At 56.1% G+C, this 25,068-nt stretch overlaps 1 protein-coding gene across 1 annotated transcript; it reads left to right on the top strand.

Moving 5' to 3' along the window:
* Positions 1 to 7,643: 7,643 nt before the first annotated feature.
* On the top strand, positions 7,644 to 24,769 carry HSD11B2 (hydroxysteroid 11-beta dehydrogenase 2). Its single transcript, XM_071567267.1, has 5 exons — positions 7,644 to 8,114; positions 22,036 to 22,248; positions 22,500 to 22,685; positions 23,273 to 23,410; positions 23,889 to 24,769. Exons 1-5 carry the CDS (start codon positions 7,814 to 7,816, stop codon positions 24,248 to 24,250), a joined length of 1,200 nt encoding a protein of 399 aa, XP_071423368.1. The 5' UTR covers positions 7,644 to 7,813; the 3' UTR covers positions 24,251 to 24,769.
* The last annotated feature ends 299 nt before the right edge of the window (positions 24,770 to 25,068 follow it).

Genomic DNA, 25,068 nt, shown 5'->3' with positions numbered 1-25,068 from the left:
TGTCAGTGTCCCTTGTCACTGTACCTGAGAGGCCAGAATGATGTGGTACTGCCCCCTGGACAAGCCAGTATCCCTCAACCCTGCTGCCTGGGGCAAGCACTCAGTCAGCCCAGTGGCTTGCAGGCACCATTCTGCCTTTGGGGACAGCATGATCCCATCTGTACTGGGACATTTGAGGGACCTTTCCAGAAGGAGCAAAGACTGCTGCCAGGCTCAAGGCTGCACACTCAAGGGCAGGAGCAGCAGCTCACGCACAAGGCCACAGCACAGTAAAATCATGTCTTACCTCACATCTTGCTTATAAACCTCTCCTGGGGGGTTTTAGGCAGATGTGGACCTGGGTAAGAGGCAAGGTGGTTGTTCCCCTCCAGGACCAGATCTGGGGCACAGTAGCCACGTTGCAAGCCTTGACACCATTCCCTGTGTTTGGCAGAAACAGGCTACCTGGTGCTGTAAATGCAGCAAGGGCAGCATCCGTCTGTCCCTAAGGGGGACTGGAAGATGTCCTTGCCACCTGCGGTTCCATCATGGCTCATGCCATGCTACACACAGATTAAACCCCACACTGGTGCTGGCTGCAATACTCCCCGTGGATAGATAGCATTTCTGAGCATCCGCCTGTGCTTTGGGCACTGTTATCCATGGTAGAGGCATTTGGGAATGGTGTCACGTCATCCATCATGGCAGCTTCTCCTCGGCACTGCCCTGGTGCTGCCTCCAGCCCTGAATCCCACACAGCAGATCTCTGTGGCTTTCAAGGAATGAAGAAAAACTCCACCAGGCAGGGCAGCTTCTTCCTCCTGGCTATCTCTGCCCAGTGTTGTCCCTCTCCCACGAGGCTGGACATGCTGGTGGCCTCAAAGGTGCTGGGCAACAACAGCCTGTTCCAGCTTGTGGCGTGTCTGAGATGCTCCTGGGTGGCTCTGCAAACAGCAAGATACCACGCTAAGAGTTGCAGGTGTTCCAGAGGTGGCCCAAGATGTTGTTTGGCTCTCCAGCCCTCTGGGTACTTGACGTGGGGCTGCAAAGAGAGGACAAAGAGGTTATGATAGGCAACACTAAGCCAGAGCAGGAAGCAGAAAGGGATGGGAAAGCATCTTCCTGAACTCCTTAACCTGCCCCAGGTGCCTAAGTGATGTTACATGTGACAATCCCAAGTCTATTGCTCCCCAGGGCCTTGTTGGGGGAAACTGAGGCAGGGTGCTGGGGAATGTGTCCCCCTCCAGGTGGTTTGGTGGCACTTAGGGTAGCCATGTGCTCAGCAAAGAACTCTGCCAACACGTTTGGGTTTTTCCACTTTTCTTTTTTCAGCCTTGATGATGTTTCCAGGATTCCCAGCCCAGCCCCGGGCACATGCTGCCCTTGAGCGGCGCCTGAAGTGCTTGGCTTGGCTGCAACACAAGTGGCTTATGCCAAAAATACAAAGGCAGGGGCGGCCGCCCCGGGAAGGAGGGGGGGTGGAGGGATGCTGGAGACACCTTTGCGAGCGGAGGCAGGTTCGTGGCTGTCACATGAGGCTTGGTGGGGACCTGGGGCATGGATGGCCTCAGGCAGATCAGCAGAGCTGGGGTTGGGATGCTGCACCCCCAGCTGACTGATCCGGGTGAGATGAGGTGACCCTGTCCGAGCATTCCGCCAAACCCATTCCCTCCATTCCTTCCTCCATTCCCATCCCTGTGTGGCTCCCAGGGCCACGAGCTGTGTCCTGCTGCCACGAGGGGGCACGGCGGCCACGCGCAAGGCGAGGCCACCCGAGCCACCCTCCGCGTCCTGCCGCTATGCAGGCACTCGCCGCTGGCCTTCAGTTTGCAGTCCCCACCTTGCCTGACACCCGGGGGGGCTGCACTCTGCTCCCCCTCCATCCTGCCTCTTTCATGTGCCCGGTGGAGTGACAGCCACGTCCTTGGTCCTGGCCGTTTGTCTGGCTGGTGAGGACAGGCTTCTGTCCCCTGTGCTCAGATGTGTCTCCAGCGCTTGTCCCTGGCCCCCATCCTGCCCTGGCCCCCGTCCAGGCAGTGGGGAGGAGCAGGAAACAGCGGGGAGGACCCCAGCAAGTTGTCCCCTTCCTTCTCCATTCCATCCTTTCTTAGGGACTGTGCCCGTACAGGGTCCTGTTTGCTGCCAGCCCACGAGGTCAGCTCCAGCCTCAGCTACATGGGCATGCCACCCCCAAGCTCAGGGTGGGGGATTGCCCACAGTCCTGGCCTTGTGGCTGCCATGAAACCCCACCATCTTGTGTGAGAAGCACAATTCCCACCAGGGATAGCACAACCCCACCTCTGTTGCCAAGTCAGAGCCACCCAGTGCATTTCTTGCAAGCACCAGAGCACTCTGACTACCTTCTGGGAGCACTGTGATCATTTACCACTCCCCAAATTCCTCCTCCTGCCTCAGCTGGAGGACTTCTCTACTTCCTGGCCCCAGCTCTCTTAAGCAACTCCAGGCTGGCAACACACTGCATTCTGCAACCACCTTCCCCAGCAGGATGGAGGTGTGGGATGGGAACCAGGTCACAGCTGCTGTGACCTACTGCCCTCTTCCCTGGGGGCAGAGGGAGCAGTATGTCACTTGGAGTGTGGTCCAGGTGGCTTCCCCGGGCATCTGACTTGTGGCCAAGGGGAAGCCACATTCCCCCTGTCTCCATCATCCCAGTGCAGAGGTAGAGCCCCTGTCATGGGCATGGAAGAGATGGGAGATGGGAAGGTGATGCTGGGCTGGCAAAGCAAGCCTGGTAAGAGTTCCACACATGCCTCAGGAGGGCACCAAGCATTAGCGGAGCTGGAATCACTTTGGAATATCACCAATGCATCATAGCCACACCAAAGGAGCCAGGTCTCTGCAACCCAAAAGCAGGTCTGGTCTGGAGAACCGTGGTGCAGAGAGCCCAGCCAACAAAGAGGCTGCCAAGGTCATGCAGGCACAGTGACACAGGGTCCCCACTGGGGCAGAAGGTGAAACCTCTCCCAAAGCCATGAATGCAGCTGGAAGCAGAGTCGTGTTTTGTAAATACCTGGGGATCCTGCACAACCTGAAAAGACAAGTCAGAGACAGGAATGTTCCGAAGACAAGGGGATTTGGAAATAGCCAGACTCAGGGTCAATGCTTGGCTGAATGCTCCACATTGCCAGCAAGACTGCCCTGGGGAGCAGCCCTGGTACTTCCCAAAGAAGCTGCTCAAGACACACCACCATGGGAGCAGGGAGATCCTGCCCAGACGCTGAGGAGAGGTTTGGGCTATGCCCATCATCCAGCTGAGGTGTGTGGAAACCCCCCACAGATGGAGGATGAAAGCTTGGACAAGGCTGATCCCACCAATGTGGCATCAGATGCAGGGGGATGAAGGGCACTAACAGTCACCTTTGGTTTACAGCTTCAAAACATAAGGAAAGCCCAAAAAAGTCCTCGGTCAAATAAGGTGCAAGGCTTTCTGGAGCTTAGCCTGGCTTAGCTGAATCACAGCTACCCGTGGATCTGCACTCCCTGGAGAAGAAAGCCACAATAACAGAGTTCCCGCTACAGCAGTGAGGTTCAACCAGAACCACTAGAACTGCGCAAGTTCAGTGGTAGGGCACAAATATTCGGTGCCAGGAGTAATTAATCACCGTCCTCTGCAAGACACTCTGGGTCAAAATGAGAGTTAATTCCAGACGGTGCAACAGCCTTTGTCAACCCTGAACTGTCTCCGGCCCCAGATGCCAGGGGCCTCTGGTGTCCCAAATCTTCAATGTGAAGGATAAACCCACATCCATCCAAAGGCTGTTTGAGGACATGGTACGAGACAGAAGGAGCCCCATGTGCTATAGTCAGCAAGGCATATCCCCTTTCCTGTGGATTTGATGGTCCATGGTTGGTACCCAGACCACAAGTGACATACAAGGGGGTTTCAGCCACATAGTTCCCTCTCCTGAGACAACTGCTCCCAGGGAAGGACTCCCTCACTCATGGACTTCCTCACTCATGGCCTGAGTGAGGAAGAAAGTGCTGGCAAAAATCTCCATCAGTGTCGAACAGACAAAAGTGCCCTGTTAGGCACTCGCCTGGGTGGTGTTTCCTGAGGAGATAATAGCCCTGGAAGAAGGACTTGCTGTTTTGGAGAAGATTAAGTACCTGTGGGAGCAGCATGTGGATGAATCACAACCCTCATGGGCTTAGAGCCCCTGGAAATGGCTCATGGCACTTTGAAAACAATGTTGTGAATCTTCTGCAGATCAGATTAGGGAGTGGAACAATTATCTCAAAACCTGTTAGTCATGGGAGGCTCCAGGAGCTGGAGGAACAGCCTAGGGCAAGGGGAGCACTAGGAAAACGTGTGTCCCCCCTCCCGGGGACCTGCGTGAGCAGCCCCAGGAAGGGTGTGGGAGGTGGCTGTGGTTGAACCAGCCCCACTTCCCCTGCAGAAGGTGAGCTGTAATTAGCAGAATGGGTACGGAAGAGCTCAAGTAGGTCAAAAGGTAAAGGGGCTATCGCTGGTGTTTCCTCACAGCATGGCGCAGCTGGGAGGCACCTCAGTGTTGAGCAATGGGCAGATGAACAAGGCCAGGTGCTGTCTTCAAGGGAAGATCTGCCAAGGTCACCCTGACAACACGCCAGCCTTTTAGGGGAAAGCTGGGGAACAACCAGAGCCAGCGAATGGTGCTGCTGGTCCAGCCCCACTGCACTGGACTTCATGCTGAGACCATCCACAGGAAGCTCTGACTGCCACAACAGAGAACACCATGGCTATCTACAACCCAACTTGAGGCATCCCACAAGAAGGGCACCCCAAGACCATGTGTGAGGAGCTATAGAAGGGATGGATAGATTGACATCCAACCCAGTCCTCAAGGGGATTGCAGGAATTCATATTGTGTTTTGGGAACAGGCACATCTACCTTCTGTGAAACACTGTTATGAGTGCAGCCTCTACATTCTGGCTCTCTGAAAAGCATCATATCCCTATCCCTGCTCTCTTGCATGCCTCAGCACCTCTGGCTTGGCCAGTACAGTAAGGGATGCTCTCCCTTGGAAAACAGCTTTTCTCCAACAGTTTTCAATCCCCAGTGAAGTGATGAATGGGGAAGTTTAACTGGGCCCAGTTCAGAGCCCAAGTTCCCCGAGGCTCTGCCTTGTGGTCACCTCCATTGTTCTCACTGAGTTCAGTAGCCCAGGGCCGCAAGCAAGCAGATTCCTGTGGGAGAGCCCGCGGATATGCTGTTGCATCCCTCCTCCTCTACCTCACCGGCATTCCCAACATTCCCTTGAGCACTGTGAACTCAGCTGAGTGCCACCACCACGCCCCTGCAAAACCACTCCAGCCTGTTTGATGCTGGACTTCTGCAGCGCTGCCGTTGTCATCGCCACTGATGAAATGTGTTTTTCTGCCAGTACCAGGGAGGTTGTTTCCAACAAGGATGGCACACACATCCCTGGCACATGCCACCACCACACCAGGCCTTGCAGGATTTGGTGGTGCAGCCAGTGCTGATGGAGCATGGCTGGCAGAGCCTGGCTCCTCCAGGAACGGAGAGTGGTGTGGATGCTGGTACCTGAAAGGCCATGAGGAGGGCACTGGGGGTCAGGCCCATGGCAGGGACGCACGAAGGATCACCAAGTACGGAGACTTGGTGAAATATTAAAGCAGGTGCTTAATAAAGCGAGCCCAGCGGCAGCAATTACCCTGTGTAATTAACCTGGGAAGGAGAGGACTTTGCCCTTCCAGACAGGTGGTGCAGGGAGCTCCTGCGGGTACCTGCTGAAGATGGCACAGACCTGGCACCTGGCACTGCGTGACAGGGCTCCCACGAGCCTCACTGGGAGAGGCAAGGAGTCGACCATCCAGCATGGAAGCCATGCTGGAATCCCAGAATCACAACAGGTAGGTGGGGGGCAGGGTGCTGTCCGCTCTGGGTGCTGAGAAATGGTTTGGGATCTCTCAAGGGTGTTGACCCCAAATCCCAGGTTGCAGCTGGGAGGGATTCACACCTCACCTGCCTGCTCTGGGCACCAGGATGAACCAACCAAGTGTGGCTGGCCAAGGCACTGGGACCCTGGTGGCTCAGCACCCATCTGGTGCCCTCCAGCAGACCAGCAGGTCCTGAGGGCACCACCCTGCACAGGGAAACTCAATAGAGGGGTGGCCCTGTGGGTGGCTGTGGCCTCTGTTCCCCATGTCCCAGCTGGATGTGGGTGCTGGTGGCACTGGTTCTGGCTCAGGCAATGGGCAGGGGAGCCTCCCTCCCACCAAGCCGCCCTGGATGCAGTGCCATTTCCTGCCAGGAAGCTCTGCCGAGCACAGGCATCAAGCCAAGCCATGTCAGGCTGAACTAAGCCAAGCTGAGCTGAGTTCAAATAAACTGAGCTGAGCTGAACCAAGCTGAGCTGAGCTGTGCTTACTTAGGTGGCATGATGATGAACCAGCCTGAGCCAAACTGTGCTGTAGGTGCCACAACATCTCAAGCCATGCTGAACCAAGTTGAACCATGCTGGACTGAGATGAGCTGACTTGCATCAAGCTGAGCTGTGCTGAGCCAAGCCAAGCTGAGCCGAACTGAGCTGAGTCAAGCTGAGCTGAACCAAGCTGAGTCAAGCTGAGCTGTCCCTACCTAGGTGACATGATGTGATGTCCTAAGCTGTGCTGAGCTGAGTCATGCTGAGCCATTCCAAGCTCTACTGAGCTAAGCTATGCCTATTGAGGTAGCATGAGGTCTTCAGGCATGCTGAGCTGAGCCAAGCCAAGGTGTGCCAAGCTGAGCTGTGCCTGCCTAGGTGGTATTATGTCCCAAACTGTCCTGAGCCAAGATGAACTGAGCTGAGCTGAATTGCACATATCTCGGTGGCACAATGTCCTGAGTTGAGCTGAGCAGTGCTGAGTTGAATCACACCCACTGATGCCACAATGTCTTGAGTAGGGCTCAGCTGAGCTGAGCTGAGCCAATCCAAGCTGTGCCAAGCTGATCTGTGCCTTACCTGGGTGGCATCATGTCCCAAATAGGGCTGAGCCATGCTGAGCCATGCCAAGCTGAGCTGAATTGTGCCTACTGAGGTGGCACAATGTCCTGAGCTCAGCTGAGCTGAGCCAAGCCAAGCCAAGCCAAGCTGAACTGTGCCTGTCTGGCACATCAACATATCCTGAGCTGTGCTACGCTGTGCTGATCTGGCTGAGCTGTGCATATCTAGGTAGCGTGGTGTCCTGAGCTGTCCTGAGCTGAGCTGTGCCAAGCTGGACCAAGCTGAATCATGCTTTTTTAGGTGGCATAATGTCCTGAGCAGGGCTGAGCCAATCTAAGCTGTGCTGACTCGAGGTGAGCCGTGCCTATTGAGGTGGCACAACGTCCCGAGCAGAGCTGAGACGAGCTGAGCTCTGCCTACCCAGGTGGCATCATGTCCCGAGCTGGGCTGAGCTGAGACATGTCAGGCTGAGCCATGCTGAGCGCACCTACCTAGGCAGCACAATATCCTGAGCAGGACTAAGTCAAGCCAAGCTATGCCAAGCCGAGCCGCGCAGAGCCGAGCCTTGCTGAGCCGTGCCTACCAAGGCGGCATGATGTCCCGAGCCGTGCTGCGCCGCGCCACGCCAAACCACACCGAGCCGAGCTGGGACGAGTCATGGGTACCAAGGCGCTCCGCCTTCCCCCCCGCCCGGCCGCGGGTGCCAGTGCCGGTGTCCCGGTGTCCCGGCGGCTCCCGGTGCCCGGCACTCCCGTCCCGCCAGTCTCCCATTGGCGGCGGCCGGTCCCGCCCCGCCTCGCTCCCCCGCCGGGCGGGTATAAACGGGCGCGGTGGGGCGGGCGAGCGGCAGCGGCGGGGCCGTGCCGGGCCCGGGATTGGGACCGGGATGGAGCCGGGGCTGGAGCGCTGGGCGCACGGCGCGCTGTGGGCGGTGCTGGCCGGCAGCCTGGCGCTGCGGGCGGCGCGGCGGGCGCCGGGGCCGGGCCCGGGCCGGGGGCTGGGGCCGCCGCTGGGCCGGGGGCTGGTGCTGCCGCTGGCGCTGCTGGCCGCGCTGCAGAGCCTATGCCGCGCCTGGCTGCCGCTGCCCCTGGGGCTGGCCCTGGCCGCCGCCGCCGCCGGGCTGCTGCTGTGGCGGGCGGCGCCCCGCGGGCTGCTGCCGGTGGCGGGCAGAGCCGTCCTTGTCACAGGTGAGTGCGGGGACACGGCCTCGACGCCCCGACGGCAGCGCCTGGGCTCGGCGGGGAACGGAGTGGGGTGTCCCGCAGGCACCGGGACGATGCTGGCAGCGCGGTCCCGCTGGGGACCAGCCGCTGCTGCCAGCGCATCCCTCATCCTCCTCCACGTCCAAGCAGAACTGGTCAGGCTGTACTTGCCCCCGAAGCAGGGAGTTGTATTGGCCCCTCGAGTATTGAGTACCAGTTGCAGCACGATGTCGAGAGCTGCTTCGTCTGGAAGCCCCAAGATTGTATGGGATAGAGCTAGAGTGCTGGCTTGTGACCCCCTTGGCTGGCCCAAAGGCTACCCTCTCCTCTGCTCTGAAGCTGTACTTGTTCTTGGAAAGCTACTTGTGGCCTCTCTAGAGGCTGCAACAGAGCTGGCTACCCAGGGCTGAGCATCACTGCTTCATCCGGAGCTCTGTCCTGGGAGCTGCTGAGGGCAAGTGAGGCTGTTCCTCCCACTGTGTGGTTCTCCTTGGGAAATGCTGCCCACTCCCCTTTGTTGGGCTGCCTGGCCCAGAGCTCCTCCATGGGGAAGGTGGCTACACAGGGCATGTGCTGTGTTCTCAGCATTTGCACAGCTCTGTCTTGGTACTGAATCTCTTTAGGATATCTTGGTATACAAATGCTTTCCCCACTCCTTCTGCCTGGCAGGGGAACTGTAGGATGATGAAGAGAGCTGGGCTCGGCAGTGCTTTGCTGTGAGGCGATGGCAGTAGAAGGGTGAGGAGGAGGTGCTGGAGCTGGGGTGGATTTTGCTGCAGGTGTGCTCGGAAGGTGCTGCTGGCTCTGCATGGATGCAGAGGAGAGGGAAACTTGTGGGCACAACCTTAGTGGTGCTCCCAAGGACAGGAGCCTGCATCCTGGTGGGAATGCCTGGGCTGAGCTTGGAGACTCCCAAGTGGGAGAAGGGGATTTATGTTTCCTAAAAAATTGAGGCAGGAGCTCTTTCCTCCTTCCAGCTTGAAGGGCTCTGTGGCATTGGTGGGAAGTACAGGGAAGCCCCTCTGGAGGAAGACGATTGAAGGAGCAAGGCGGTGGATGAATGAATGATTCAACTGAGTGAAGGTCAAAGCCCTGTTGGGGCAGGGCTGCCTGGGGAGGACAGGTCTGATAGCCGTGTACTCAGAGGTGCCCTGTGGCACACCAGCTCTGGCAGCCCTGGCTCTCTGGCATTGCCTGTATAATTAGTGAGTCAGTGGCTGGAACAAGGTGTTCTTACCCCGGTGTGTTGAGGTGACACCTCTGCAGTTCTGGTGTGTTTGCTCTTCGCCGTAAATACTTTGTGGTTTTACAGGTTCGAGGCGCAGCCTGTGGTGCGGGATGTGTTTCTGTACTGCTGCTCCACCAGGTGCCTGCCAAGGGGCAGATGCAAGGGCTCCTCTGCTGGGAATGGCATCCCTCACTTGAGTATCTGCATGGTAATTAGCCTGATACTTTGGTGGATTAATTCCAGACACCTCCTGGCAACTAGGTATTGAGTCGCTGCTGGTGTCTCCTGTGGGAGCAGCCGGGGTGGGGATCAGAGGATCAGCTCTGGCCTTCCTCCTCTTGCCAATGGGAAGCAAAGTCCAGCAGAGTGAGAAGCATGGAGTTGGATATCTGGGGATGCTGGGCATCTGTGAAGGTGTGTGAGGTCAGGGACAACGCTTCTGCTGCTCTGTATATTGTGCTGGACTCTGCAGGTCAGATGAGAAATGCCACAAAATCCTTCCTGATGCCAGCTGTAGAGTACTGCAAGCCTCAGTCTGAAAAGCTTTGGGCATGATTTCCTTGTATGCACTTCTTGGCTGCTGTCTTAATCTTGTATCAGGTTCAGTGATGCTTATCTGGAGCAATGAAATGTGGCTACGGTGCTGTTTTATCTCCCAGTCGATGTGTCACAGCACTTCCAGCTGCCCACTCTCCCTGGGAACAACCCTAAGTTGAGCTCTGTGTGTGATGCTCCAGCCCCATGTGCTAGTCCGGACATTGCTGGCTAAATAAAACTTAGTTTATGGGAGGGAGTGAAGGAAAACTAACTGTGCAGCTCAGTGGGAAAATAGCTGAGCAGCTGTGGAGCTGCTGCAGAGCGAAGCTGCTGACCCTGTGGTAGCAGCAGGGACTGGAAAGTTGTGGCGTTTCCCATCTGTTGCAGGTTTGCATTTCGGCTGTTGCACGTGGGACTGTGGCTTGGCTGGAGCAGGAATGGGCAGCTGCCTGCTGCCAGAGGGGAGCAAGGAATGCTGTTCTCTTCCATGGTGCATCCCCTGGGCTAGCAAAGTAGGTGGTTGCTTGTCCCTGCAGGGATATGTTTGTCTGGGACTGCAACCTTGGAGCTCTTGTTCTTCATCCCAGTGGTCCAGCTTCTCCAGGAGCATGGCTCCAGTGGATGCAGCCTGGCTGGGGGCAGGGGTTGAGGAAAGCCTTAATCCTGTCTTCCTAGAGGAGGTCACAGCTGTTTGCAGGGAGGAGAATACCCTCCTGTGCAATGGGGGGGTGGGAGGGGTCAGCCCCAGGAGGATGGTGGGGATGAGAAGGGGAGTGGAGATCAGCTGCTCCAGTCCAGGATGGGAGGGAGACAGCAGCCATCTCTGTGCCTCCCTTGGTGTGTTGTGCTTAGCCTGACCCTGCCTTAAAAATGAGCCCATGCCTGGCATAGGCTTTGGCCAAACATGGGACCCCAACATGCCTGTGGTGTGGGCAGCCTGGGTATGGGCAGCTGCCTGACCTGAGGCTGATCTGGCACCAGGAAACTGCAAGGCACCAGATTCCTCTCCATGGTGTGTGACAGGGCAACCCGTGGTGCTGTGCTGCTGGTTGGCACCCATGGGCCAGTGGTGCCAGTGGCTCACTGGGAGCTCCTCTTCCCAAATCTGCAGTGGCACTAATTGGGTGTCCTTAGGGCCACCGGACTCCTCAGAGCCGTGTGAGCAGAGGAGCGGTCTTGCATTCCATACTCTTTCCCATCAGGAATTGATACTAAAAGCAGAACCTGTGCAAGGGTGATGGTCTGCAAAAGCAGCCTTGGAGGGAGGTTATGAACTGCGGTTGCTCAGCCTCTCCAGATCCATGCTGACAGCACTTCAGTGCAAGCTTTGGCTTTGACTGGGTCAGTTTAGATATGAGCCTAGACCATCATTTGGTCCCTGTGATCTTAGAGGATGCCTGTGAAATTCACTGAGTCCATGCAAGCCACCCAACACAACTGGGTATGGTGCTTGGAGGTGGTGAGGGGGTGGCAGGGAGCATCCCGGGGCTCCACTGTGCAGCTGGAGCAGTGCAAGCTTCTTGCTGTTGTGTAGCTCTGCCATGTGTGACTGCTTGGGGTGGTTCTTTGGACAGTAGCCAGTTGCCCGATTTACTGCAAATCCTTGGAAAAGACCAAGTGCAAATTAGCCCATAGACCCTGCCTGCCTGCAGGGCTTTGCCAGAACAGAGGGAGAACAGGAGTTATGTGGCAAGGTATCAGTTCATGCAATTCAGCTTGAATGAGAAGTCGAAAACAGTGAGCTGTTGCTCTGTCTGTGATGGCTGCACCTGAATTAACTCTGAAATAACCTAAAACATCAGGATTGCTGCCTGAGGGAGATAACTTGTGTCTCCTGCATCCTTACTCCTCCTTGGTGCAGCCTATGAAGACAGGAGCACCTGTGGATTGATCTGTCTTCCCACAAATCATCTCTGTGAGCAAAACTGGTTGGCAGGTCAGGCTGCCCAGACCCAAACCAGCCCTGTTCTCCTCTCTTCTCCTTTCTGCTGCAGGGGAAGCATGGTTTTCCTGGTGGGTTGCTCTCATTACAATCGCATGGCCCATTAACAGCCTGAAATAGGTCAGAGCTTCAGATCATGTTCAAGGTTAACAGAGGTTTTGCAACTTGATCATAGTCAAGCTGCACTTCAGCATTTCCCATGGACTCCACAGATGTGGAAGCATCTGGTGACTACAGCAGGACTGAGTGATTCAGTCCAGATGTTGGGACTCACTTTCTGCGGCAAAGGTAAATGACTTTCGGTGGTAAAAGAGCAGCATCGCTCCCGTCTGGACTTTGATATTGTCTCAGATCTATTTTCCAGCTAAACAAGGTGATTGAGAGATTTCAGGGGGTCAAGGCTTTGGGGTTGGGTCTGGGATGGGCACTTCTGTGCCAGGGCATGGCTGGAGCATTGGCACAGCATGGTCACAGCCTGTGTTTGGTGCTGAGCCTGCCAGCAGCCTCACCATGAGAAGAGCTTCAAGTAAAGGTGCTTTAGTTCTCCACAGGTGACTTCTACTCTGTTTCTGGAGCTAGTGAGCCAGCTCAGAGGTACCTGAGGTCTTTCCCCAGGCTGAGTGCAGGGGGGTTGGGACTAGGTGATCTTTAAGGTCCCTGCCAACCCAAACCATTCTGTGATTCCCTATGTGCAGGCTGATAATCAGCTTATTCCCTGAAGTTGCTCTGATTTTTCCAGAATCTATTAAAAATTAACAGCAGAGACAACTGCTCCCTCCAAGCTGAGGTGGGACAGGACCAAAATCAAACACCTAAACTCCAGCTCTTGTGTACAAGCAATTCCTGGCATATTTAAAACAAAAAAACCCCAAGGGCAACATTTAACTCTAGTTAAATGCTGGCATTTGGGAGCAGAACAGGAAAGCTGCTTTCTCTCCTCTTTGCAGGGGTGAAGATTTCCCACTTCTTTGTCAGCAGCCCTCCATGGATTTAGGACTCTTCTTCCCCTTTTGAGGTTTCTTCAGAAATAGATGCCCACCCCTGCTCACCCCAGGCATGTGGACAGATATGCTTGGCTTTTTCTCACTTATCTATAAAAAAAGCACTTTCAAAGCCTGCTAATGACACAGACCTGTTGGGGTGGGGTGTTTTATTACCACTGATCAAAAATGATGAGCACAGCTAATTAGGAGGAAAAGCGCATTGAGGTTTCATACTGTGGGAGACCAGAGTTGGTAGAGAAACCCAAGCAGACTTGATTAGCCCTCGGGGTTATGCAGGGACATGAGAGCAACAAAGCAGAGACTTCCCTGCTGAAATGAGATTGTCAGATGGGAACGGATGCTTTCTGAAGGAGAGAAGTGTAGGCAGTTGCTGCCCTCTAGTCCAATGAGCACATCTTTAATGAGGTCTGGGATTGTGTTACCCACTGTTGAGTCTAGCTCCCCTCAAGCTGGGATCTGGTTACTGAAGAGCCATTGCTGCTTTTACTACTGGTAGCACAGGAGTGGTAGACTTGCCCAGCCAGGGTTTTGTTTGAGTAGGGATGGGGTGAAGTGGGCTCTTTAAGATGTTTCCACCAAACCTAGGCAAGTATTTGCCTTACCTCTGTAGTCTTCTTTCAGTGCTGGTCTAACTCTCTAGCTGTAGGGTTTTTCCCTAGGAGGAAAGGCTGCAGGGCTTCTGTACGTCTTCACCTGATGTCCCTCCTGCTATCTCGGATCTGAAATACTGCTATGAAACCTCCAAGGCCAGGCTGGATGGGGCTTGGAGCAACATGGGCTAGTGAAAGGTGTCCCTGCCCATGGCAAAGGGGTTGGAAGTGAATGATCTTTAAGGTCCCTTTGAACCCAAACCTTTCTATGGTAAGGTGAAAAATGCCCAAGGCTGTTGCCTTCACACTGTTAGTGCATTGCTATAGGTATAGTTTGGAACATTTTACTTTTAACCTCCCCAGCATATGCCAGTTACCTCCTCCACTCCCTTCTGGCTACTGTGGCACATCCACCATCTCCAATTCCCATTCTTCTGTCCGAGCTTGTGCCTGCTTCCATGCAACATATCACTTCTGTTTCCTCCTGCCCTGGAATGCTGCCAGGCCCTGAGCTTTATCAGCTTCCCCCTTGAGACTTGGCTTCCCTGTCACACATGGTGCTGTCCTGGGATTTTCTGGCTCTAAGGCTGTAATCTTGAAAAGCAGTTTTTGGCTTTACAGGCTTTGTGGTGGTGCTTCCTCTTGCTGGGTGGTTGACCCTGTTGAGCCAGATGGTGGGGACTCCAAGGCAGGCTGGGAATGAAGAGGAGGGATGGGCTGGTGAGCTGAGGTACCTGCCCTGATCTCTTCTGTGGCAGCTTTGAATGTCTGGCCTTTTATAATCATAGAATCTCTGAATGGTTTGGGTTGGAAAGGATCTTAAGGACCATCTTGTTCCAACCCCCTGCCATGGGCAGGGACACCTTTCACTAGACCAGGTTACTCCAGGCCACATCCACCCTGGCCTTTAATGCTTTCAGGGATGGGGCATCCACAGCTTCTCTGGCCAACCTGTGCCAGGGCCTCACCCCTCTCTGAGGATCTGCCATGACAATGCTTGTTCCTCTCCAGGGTCCTGGTTACCAGGTGGGGATAAGGTCTAACCTTGGGTGTGCAGCCATCCTGTGGGGACTTCTGCCCCTCCTTCAGCTGCTGTGCTGGACTCTGCCTAAGATGCAGGGCACATTTGGGTGCTGCATTGCCCAGGTCAGCATGATTATATCCAAGCACATCAGCCTGGAAGTCCACCTTCATGCATTTTGGGGAAAATGCACCAGAAGTCTTATGATACTCAAACTCTGACTTTAAAGACCTGGTGAGAGCTGCAGGTGGAGGGTGAGGATGGGACAGCTTGAATTGGGTATGGAAAGGGTTGATGTGGCTTGGGGTGGACGTGGGGTACAGCTCTGAGCCTGGGGGCTTAAACAGCTTAGTGTGTTTCAAAAGCAGTTCAGGCAGTAGCTTGGTGTTTGCTTAAGTGTTTTGCTCTGTTTCTAAAAAAAAAAAAAGGGTCCCAAGCTCCACATGGATCTGGAAGCTGCAAGAGAAAATAGTTGGTGCAGCTGCAGAGCCCATCCTGATGTTGGGATGGGCAGGGCTTGCACCAGTTTTTTTGCTTGCCTGCACTTGTGGCACATGGTGGGAGTTTTTCTTGTAACAAGGAGGGTGATGAGATGGTGCCTTACAAGAAAAGTAGAATTTAATCACCAAAATACCCATGAACTGGTAGAGCTCCATTGAAACCACCATAGCCTTATTCTTGTGCTACAAACTCTGAGCTGCTTTGGTCAGCACTGTCTCAGCACGGCTTTTTCCCTATTGGCATCAACCTGTGAGTTGCCCACAGTGCTGTGGGGAGGTTTGGCACCCTGTCCTGCCACTTCAGGGCTCTTCCATGGCTGATCTGTCCCACTGTGTGGCCACAGATTCTCCTGGTCCTGCAGTGGCTTTGGTGCTTTGCTGTCCTGGGTAGAAATACCTTCCCTGAAAGGTCCCAGGATGGTGATGGCTCATAGTGGTCCACATAGAAGAACTGATCTTCTTTGCTGCTTGTGGATGACTTAGACCTGCCTGTAGCAGACCTTAGGGATGACCTGCCTCTCCTTGCTCATTAGCACATAGGGAAGATGGATATGGGGTTTGGCTGGTGGTTCTCCAGCCTGCTGGGAGTCCCTGGAGAGCCCTTTTGCAGCCCAGCAGGTGCCTCACCCATGGCTTTCCTGCCACCACTTTGTTCTCTGGGAGCATCTCAAGTGCTGCATCTCCAGTGCCACATCCCAGCTTTCCAGCCTGGCTCCCACCTGGCCTCCTCCTGTCTAAGAGCCCAGGCTGGTGTTGCTGGTGCTGGCTTGGCACAGATCTGGTTGAGATGTCCTTGGGCCATGGATGTCCTTCTCAGCGACAGCTCTTCCTGATGGATGCCTTTAGCAGCTTGTCAGCTCCATGTTCCCAGTTCACAATGTTCCCTCTGAAGGTGATTATTAACCCGGTTATCGCCACAGCTCTTCACTACTTCCTCTTCTTGGAGGAACATCCATCCCAGTCCATCCCAGATTAGTTCTGATGTAGAGGCTGTGCCAGCTGATGTCAGCACTGCCGTCTTATCTCGCTCATCCCTGCCCGAGGGAAGCTCAAATCCTTGTCTGTGAGAGTCCTGACACACCTTTTTGGGAGAGGATCTCCCCTCAGTGGAGACAGCAGCTGCCGGAAGGTGCCGTCCAGCACTGGGTGCTGTGAGCAGCTGCTTCTAGGAAATTCCTGTAGCCTTTTTCTGCGAAGCACTGCAGTGGTGCTGCCACTGACACTTCCTCCCCCCTGCCTGCTCATGAGCCCAGGGTTGCTCCTCACAAGCAGCAGCATTACTGCTGTGCCAGGGCTGGTTATTTCCCAGATCCCAGCCTCCTCGAATATCCCACCAGGCACTGGCCTTGTGCAGGGGGAGGTGTCTGGGCTCATTCCTGTCCCGGCTGCCCCAGGGGACTGACAAGCTCCTGCCTTCATTAGCGCCACTGGTTGCAGGCAGCATCTGCTACTCACAGCTTTGGTGGGGAATAAGGCATCTGGGTGGCTTTTAGTGGCAGTGCTGGGGTGGACTCCTGACACTGATTTATCTTCCAGCTGGTCTTGTGCCGTTGGGTTTCCTATGCTGCTACACCAGCTCCTGAGAAATGGGCTTTAATTCAGGAGGTGGGCGCATCTACAGCAGCCTCAGGGCTCCTCGTCATCTCTGCCTGGTTGCATTGGTTGTCTAGGCAGAAAATCAGATTTCCTCCCCTTCTCTTGGTTTGTTAAGTGGAAGATAACTTCCCGGGTGGAGGTGATGGCGTGTGAGGCTCCAGAAACACTTGGCTAATCTGTTGTAATTCATACCATCTGGCTATTGTCCCCGGCACAGGAAGGGGGTAGGTCAGCCATGTACCCCCTGTGGTGATGGACATCCCAGCTCTGCCTTCTGCCATGGGTTATGGGTCTCCCTGGGGAGCTGACAGTCTGTGTCACCCTTACCAGACCCATAGAACCTGCTAGAGGGATGTGGATAGGGCTATTTATCTTGGAATATGGGAGCTATCTCTGTCCAAGTGCATGTGCCAGCTGTACCATGCAGGAGGGGTCCTGGGGGAGCAGGGGATCTCAGCAGAATAGGGTAAGTGTGTGCCATCCCTGGCTCAGGTCCTGCCCAGGAAGGAGGCTGAGGCAGGGGTGCCCACCCAAGCTGCTTGAGTGGGTGGCTCCTGCACTGTCCACTTGCTGGGGATTTGGGGATGGGATTTGGGTCATCCCTGAAGGCATCTCCTGGCTTTAATTTAATTTAATTACACTGTGGCTTCCTGAGCCCAGGGGCTGAGGACAAGCAGCCCATCCCAGATCCATCTGTCTGTGCCTGGGCATGTGGGCTGCTCCTGGGGGGCTCTGTGGGGAGTGGGAACATGGCAAGCCATGACACCGTGTGACACACTGGCTGGAGTGGTTTCCTGATCCTGTTGACAGTGATGCCACCAGCTGTGATGGGTTAAGGGCTGTGGGTGCCCCTGCCTGGCCCCACTTCCCTGGCAAGACCTCAGGTGTGGGCAGGTGGTGGCCAATGTCTGGCTCAGCTGCTGGGGGCACAAGTGCTCCTGCTTTTCTCTTCCTCCCTCCCTGTGCCCTGCCCTGCTCAGGGCTGACATTACCCTGTTATTGCTTCTTGCTCCAAATGTGTGCAGCATCCAGGAGGTGTTGGCCACAGGGCCTTGCCCTGCCCATGCAGTGTTTCTGGGCATTTCATCCTGCCTGGACCTGCAGTGACCAGGGACCTCTTCCAAGTCTCTTTTGGGGACTGTCATCCCCTCCCCTGGCACCATCCCTGCTTGGTGCCACCTCACCCTGGGCTTCCTCAACCACAAGGTGCCCGTTCTCCCAGGATGAAGCTGAGATGAACATACTCTTAGTAGCTGAGTTGGATGAGTTCCTGCTCAGGTGCCCAGCTGAGCCTCCCTGCAGTGTTGGTTGCCTGGCTAAATCCCATCTCGTGCCTGGAGAAGCTGGATCCAAGATGGTGGTGAATCCTGTCAGGGTCAGAAGGCCATGTTTAGTTTGGCATCCCAGGCAGGATTTGAGCCTGAGCCTATGGAAACAAGGCTCAGTGTGTTAATCCATTCGGCCTTGGCACCCCAGCTCCCCTCTGGTTGATGGTGTCCTTGAGCCTGGCACTGTCCCAGGGCTGGGACGCTGGTGACAGTGGTGACAGCACTGCAAGAACTTGCAAGGCATCTTGGACAGGGTGGTGGAACATACAGCCCTAAAGATCTGTGTGGGAGGTGGGATTGATGTCCTGGGATTTGAGGAACAGCAGGGGGCACCCAGGTAATGGCCTGCAGAGCTGGGGAGGGGATGATGCTCCTCTGGGTGCCCAACCCAGCTGGCAAGTGCCTGGCTGGTGAAAGATGGAGCATCCTCAAGGGATGCCCCCAGCTGACAGGTGCCTGGGGAGCAGCCCCTGGGTCTGCTGACTGCCCACACCCTCAGGGTAATGCTGGGGGAGCTGGTCCATCACAGGGATGCTCAGCCCTGTAGCAAACCCTCTTCAGCTTCCACACTGGGGGCCCAGGATAGGGTGGCTGTAGAGGCAGCAGCTCCAGGGAGATGCTGCTGTGCCCAGGCACCCACCAGGCTCTGGGCATCTTCACAGCCACGGAAATTCTTCAGTCAAGCTGTGCTTTGCACTGCTGAGGTTTTGCAGGTCTGCACTGCTCCTCTCCCATTGTTCATGGCTTGGGGATGAGAATGCACAGCTTGTACTTCAGGGATGAGGATTTACATAGCTCAGGGCTTGAGGGTGAGGATGTATACAGCTCATGGCTTGGTGATGAGGATGCTCAGCTTGGAGCTCAGGGATTAAGATGCACAGATTGCAGTTCCACAGCTCAGGGATGAGGCTGCACAGCTTGGGGCTCGGGGCTGAGGACTCACAGCTCGCATCTTGGGAGGGGAAGCCACTCCTATGTTGCATTAGGATGAGTGCTGCAGCCCCGTGCCACCAGCCCTCAATCACGTGCCATGCCTGTGGTGGGTGCAGGGGCAGGGGGTGGCTGTGTTTTGGCAGCTCCTGGGCCAGAGCTGTGTTATTGCCCATTTCTGCTCTGCTCAGCAAACTTGCAGTGCTGATTTTGAGCACGTTGGTGCTGGTGCAGGAGCAGGGTGAATACCTGAGACAGCAAAACTTTAGTGCACTGCCATGCCTGACTCACCTGAAAGAAACGTGTCCACACCAAACCGGGACTGCGGCTTCAGCTGGCTCCTGTCGGAGAGGAAGCACAAGCGGCGCAAGTGGGCTGGGAGCTGCCGGGCTGGCACAGCCCCGTGGTGGCTCTTCTGTCACTGGTGAAGGGCATCTCTGGGCAGTGGGTGCACGATGCTGTGGGGCCAGTCCTCTTTGCACTCCCTGAGTGGGTGGGAGGCCACCCCAATGGCAATGCTGGAGGCCGAACTTTTTTGCTTGCTTAAGATAAGCAAGCAAAAGGCTTGTCATGCTGAAATCCCAGTGGAGGCTGGCATGTCCTGCTTCTGGGGGAGCCACTGGAGTGTGTGGAGCTTCTGTGAAGTCCTTGGGAATTGCCACTGACCCCCTGCTCCAGCAAAACCCCGTCCGGCCCCTGGTGCGGGAGTTTGCCCCGGCTTGCCGAGCCTGCGGAGCGAGCGCTGCTGGATTTTGTAAACTGGATTCGGGCTCTGCTCTGCTCCTGCTGCAGCAAAAGCTTTTATCTGCTGGCCCAGGGTCCGTGGGGATGCGATGGGGGGTTTCATGGCACCTGCTGTCCTCTGCTGCGTTCCCTGTGCTGATCTTCTCCTGTGCTTGGTCTGACCATGTCCCTTCCACCGGCACAACTGCAAAACCAGTTGGCGAGCTGGGAGCTGGGGCGGGAGGAACTGGCGCCGGCATCTCCTCGTGATGCAGCATCCTGGGAGGGCGGCGAGCCCAGCGCCAGCCTCGCCGGGGCTGCACAGACTGGCCGGCTCCAGTGATCCTGGTGGGGCCAAACCAGCGGTGACGGCTCCTGCGCCAGTTCCAGCGTGGCCAGCTGGTGTGCTGGTGGCCATGGGGAGCAAGCATGGCTCTGGGCTAGCTGCCCTGCTTTGGGGCCACGTGTTATGAGCCCAGGGGCTTCACTGTCCCTCCCTGCACTCTTGGCTAGGCCTGAGCACAGCAGATGCGAAGCTGAGCAGCGTCAGAGACCTTAAATAACACCAGAGCATCCTCACCCTTCTGGCCCTGGGCCTCCTGCCAGCCTCCTGGGAGGTTTTTTTTTGGTGTGTGTGTGTGAATAAATTAGAACTTCCGAAACAAACCCTCTGACCGCCGTGCTCCTCTAAGGCAAAACAAATCCTCCCTGGCTTGGACAGCATGTGGCCATGTTTGCTCCCTCCTTGCCAGACCTGCCTGAAACAATTGGGCAAACCTGTCTCTCTCAGGTTTTTGGGATGTTTTGAGGCTCATGTGGTGGTAGGAAACTTCATGCTTGAACTGGAAGCTTTTCTTGCTGGCTGTGTGGGAGCAGCACAGGTAACCGTGTCCTGTCAGCTGTGTTATGGTGAGGCTGTGGCCACGAGCACTTTTATTTTTAAACCTTATCTTTATTGTAGTTTTCTCCTGCACTGCTGGGAAAGGTGAAATGCCCCTTATCTGTTTGGCTTCTGGCAGCATGAGCTGTTCCTGAGGAGAGGTGGATGTGCTGCACGGGCAGCACCTTCAGCATTCCCTGTGGCACTGGGGTGTCGGGGGTGGGGGGGGGGGTGTGATGTGGGGGCAATGCCCCAGGGTGATGCTGAGCCAATCTGGCACACATCCATGATGGATGTTGGCTATTGCATGGGAATGGGAGGTCCCTGCAGCCCCTTCCTGCCATCTGAGCACCTCCGGGGTGTGTTATCACTCTGGCCTCTGGCCAGAGGCTTAATTATTGGTTTCTGACGCGGCAATAAGCTGAGTTGGGGACTGGCCCAGAGCCGCTGAGCTGATGGTTTAGGTGGCACCTGAAGAGCTGGAAGTACCCTGATCCCAGCCTGGGGGTATGGAAGCTGGTGGGCAGCCAGTTCTTGTGCCTCCCTGATGCTGGTGGGAGGGGTGCTGGGATCTCATGGGTGACAGTCCCCAGAGCTGCCGTTGCATCCATCCCGGGCTGGTTCCAGGTGCCACACAGGGCCCCTTCTCAGGGATGTCCCAAGGAGCACCCAAGGGTGCCAGGCAGGAGGGTGCAGGGCCATGGGGCTGCCCCTGCAGCACTCCCCTGTTAATGGTTAATGTGCCTGGGCAGTGCCTGTGGCACGGAGCTATCAGTGCTGCCATCAGCCCTGGGAACAGCCTGTACTTTGCTGCAGCTGTTTGTTTGCATCCCGGCCGCTCCACCCTGGCCACCGGCCCGCAACATCCAGCTCCCACCCGGGCTGTCCCCCAGCCACCCCGATGGTGGCTCTGCGGGTGACTGTCACCTGTAGTGCCCGTTTGAGCCGAGATGGAGGAAATGAGGCTGGGATCCAGCATGGAGAACCCAGTGGTCTCCAGAGTGGGACAGCCCGGTCAGATGCTCCCCTGAACGATGCAGGGTAGCAGGAGCAGACCAGAATCCCTTTCCCCCTACACTTTTTAATCCCCTTACCCCCAGCCAGGCCAGAGAGTCCTCTGCCTCCTGGCCACTACTTCTGGGAGGCGAAAACCATTCCACAAAAGGCAGCATCTCCCACGAAGCCTCATGCCAGCTCTGAAAGGTGCTTGATGGAGCTTTTAGAGGCTATTTTGGGAGTTTATGGCTCCCACCCCGCATTGCTGCAGGGCTCTGGGCTGTCCTGGTGCCTTGCAGGTGCCTGAGGGTTTACATGCACCTTTAATCAGAGAGGCGCTTGGGGTGATGGGGTTGCAGATAAGGGAATGTTTTCTTCCGCAATAGAGAAAAAACCCCAGCTCCGCAACCTGCGAATGCCCCAGGGCAAGGTCACGTCTTCGTGGGTCAGGATTTGCAGCAGGATGATAAGGCAAGGTGGTTCGCAGACAAGGAGAACTTATACTGGGGTAGAGTTTTGGTCCCTGGGGCTGGTCCCTGGAGGCGGAGAGGCAGAGCTAGGGGATCTCTGGAGGCTGGGGACAGACAGTGGCTGTCACTGGCCACTGAAAGGCTCCTCCTGTCTCTTTCAGGATGTGACTCGGGCTTTGGGCAGGCGACAGCCCAGCACTTGGACTCCATGGGGTTTCGGGTGTTCGCCAGCGTGCTGGACCTGCAGAGTCCTGGTGCCCAGGAGCTGCGCCAGAGCTGCTCATCAAGGCTGACACTGCTGCAGATGGACCTGACCAAGCCGGATGACATCCAGCATGTCCTGCAGCACATCCAGGCCCACACCAACAGCACAGGTAAGAGCCCTTGGTGGCCCCCCAGGACCCCTTTCAGCTCCACCTCAGCTTGCAGTTAGCGTGGCAGTGCCAAGTCTCCATACTGGGCTGCATCCCTATGGGCACCTGTGCCAACAGCCTCTGCTAACAGCGCTTGTCCTTGGGCACTCTGCAATTCCTCTGCAGGACCCCTGTGAGCCTGGGGAGCAGCTGGGATCCCCTGGATGGGGGTCCTGTTTCAGGTCACCTTTTCAAGCATCCCATCCCTGCAGGACTCTGGGGCCTGGTGAACAATGCTGGCTTCAACGACACCATTGCTGATGCTGAGCTCTCACCGCTGGGCAAGTTTCGCACCTGCATGGAGGTGAATTTCTTCGGCTCTCTGGAGCTCACCAAGGGGCTGCTACCCCTGCTCCGCTCCGCCGGCGGCCGCATCGTCACCGTGAGCAGCCCTGCAGGTGAGCAGCCTCCCACCAGCCTGGGCACCCCTGGCACCCCCAGCAGAGCATCCCCATGGTGTGCTGTGACTCCCATCCCCCGGGCACCTCTGTTTTCCCAGTCAGCTGCATCAGACTGGCACCAGGCACCATAGGATGAGGTGGCAGCATTGCTGAGCTCCACAGTGGGCACAGGGAAATGGGGAGCCATGGGGCCTGGGGACAGGCTGCCAGACAACAGCATGGGCAACCCAAGCCTGGCTGCCATGCGCCTCCATCATGGATGACAGCCCTGGCCAGGGTCCCCCACCCTGACTCTTTTTTTCTCCATTAGAACACATTAATCCTCTTTGGGCATGATGACCCCTAGCTTTGGCTGGATGGGGAGGTAAAACCAGTTTCCTCTTCCCTTCCCACCCTTTTTTCTCCATTAAAACATTCATTTGAATCTAATTCCAGTTGTTTTCTCATCAAAACTAACCTAAGCCCTCCCCTTGTACAAAGACTGGAGGCACAGCCCTTCAGAAGCCAACCCCCAGTCCCTGCCTGCCCCCGGCCATGCAGGCACCCATTTGAGCATCATTAACTCATCCCTTCACTCCTACCAGGTGACATGCCCTTCCCCTGCCTGGCAGCCTATGGGGCTTCAAAGGCAGCCCTCAGCCTGCTCATGGACACCTTCCGCAGTGAGCTCCAGCCCTGGGGTGTCAAAGTCAGCCTCATCCTGCCTGGCTACTACAAAACAGGTAAGAGGTTCGGTGCCTGCTGGCTGCCTGTGCCCACAGGCAAAGGGCTGGTATTCCAGGGAGGCAGATGGAGCAATGGGAGGAGCAGCTGGTGGTGCAGGACGGGATGCAGTTTCTGAGCATCTCCAGATATGTCTCTGGGAACAGTGGCTATCCTGTGGCCATTGAGCTCCGGGAAATAGGGTCAGGATCAAGTTCTGCCAGCAGATTCTATGCCAGCAGGGCTTGTCAAAGCAACTCAGCCACATTTATGGTAGTACCATCCCTGCTGCAGGCAGTCTGAGACCTCTGGTTGAGTCCAGGGCTACCAAGAGCCACCATGGTGCTCCCATTGCGCTTCCCTCATGGCAGATCTTTGCCAGGGCTTCAGCAGGACCTTCTCAGGAGGCTGGAAGGTGACTTGGGCTGCTGGCACCCATAGCAGGCGGGCTGGAGGAGGACGGGCCACACAGCTCACGGGCGGACTGTGTCCTTGCAGGGACGACGTGCGACCCTGCCTTCTGGAACCTGCAGAAGCAGCGGCTGTTGGCCAGCCTGCCCCGGGAGCTGCTGCAGGCCTATGGTGAGGACTACGTGGAGGAGATCAACCACCAGTTCATCCAGTTCATGAAGGTGGCGGTGGAGGACCTGAGCGCAGTGGTGAACAGCATCACGGACGGGCTCCTGGCTGCCAACCCAGCTGTGCGCTACTACCCAGGGCAGGGCCTTGGGCTCATGTATTTCATACACCGCTACCTGCCCTATTTTGTTCGAGACTTGTTCTTGAAAGGATTCTTCATCAACCCCAAGCTGCCCCGAGCGCTGCGGCGAGAGCACCACAACGAAATGAAGAAGGCCTGACCTTGGCCGGCATGTGGCCTTTCCCAGGATTTCCAGGCACACCAGCCCCCAAGCGTGTGCACAGCCAGAGGCGTCGCCCTTCCTGCACCGTGGGGGAACAATCAGCACTAGACGTTAAAAACCAAATTTCTTTCCAAAATCAGGTAGATCTATTTTCTATTGTGTGAGAATCAACATTTTCTAGAGACCTTGGTTTTGTACTTTTTCTAACCGTGCATCCTCCAAGGGGCCCATCCCTGCCTGCACAGCAGCTCTGCACCACAGGCTGGGATGTACCTCAGGCATTTCCTCAGCTACCCACCACCTTCCTTACTGCTCTCAGAGCTATTCGTCTCCGTCACCTCTTGGCTGGGTCAGGGCTGGGACCCTGTGGCTGCTGCCTCCCTGCCACTCATTCCACACTCCACATGCTCTTGGTGAGCGCAGGGGCCAAGGCCAGGCTGCCAGTGCTGCAGAGCTCTTCACGAGATGAACTACGTGATTGTCACTTTTTAAATAAATCCATTCTTGATATTCCAACAGGTTCTGGCTGTCTCCTTCTGCAGTGCAGCGCTGATGCTCGTCAGGGAGGCCCTGCCTGTGGACAGAGCTCAGCTGGGTCACACTGGCACCACGCTGGGCAGTGGCAGAAGCCATGTGTCGGACAGCAGGTGCCATAGGCAGTCCCAGAGAAGGGGTCAGTCTGCCAGGAAGGGCTTGTGCCCGCTCCTGGCTCCTCTTCAACCCTATCCCAAAAGCTTCTTTTTGCTTTGCTCTGCTCCAACTCTGTGGTCCTGTTGTGGCAAGGATGGAAGGAGTGATGGTGCCACACATGGACA

Source organism: Pithys albifrons, chromosome 12 (assembly GCF_047495875.1).
Source record: "Pithys albifrons albifrons isolate INPA30051 chromosome 12, PitAlb_v1, whole genome shotgun sequence".
In the NCBI taxonomy this organism is placed as follows: domain Eukaryota; kingdom Metazoa; phylum Chordata; class Aves; order Passeriformes; family Thamnophilidae; genus Pithys; species Pithys albifrons.
The sequence above is the reverse complement of the archived record's forward strand: the minus strand, read 5'-3'. Positions and strand labels throughout refer to the sequence as shown.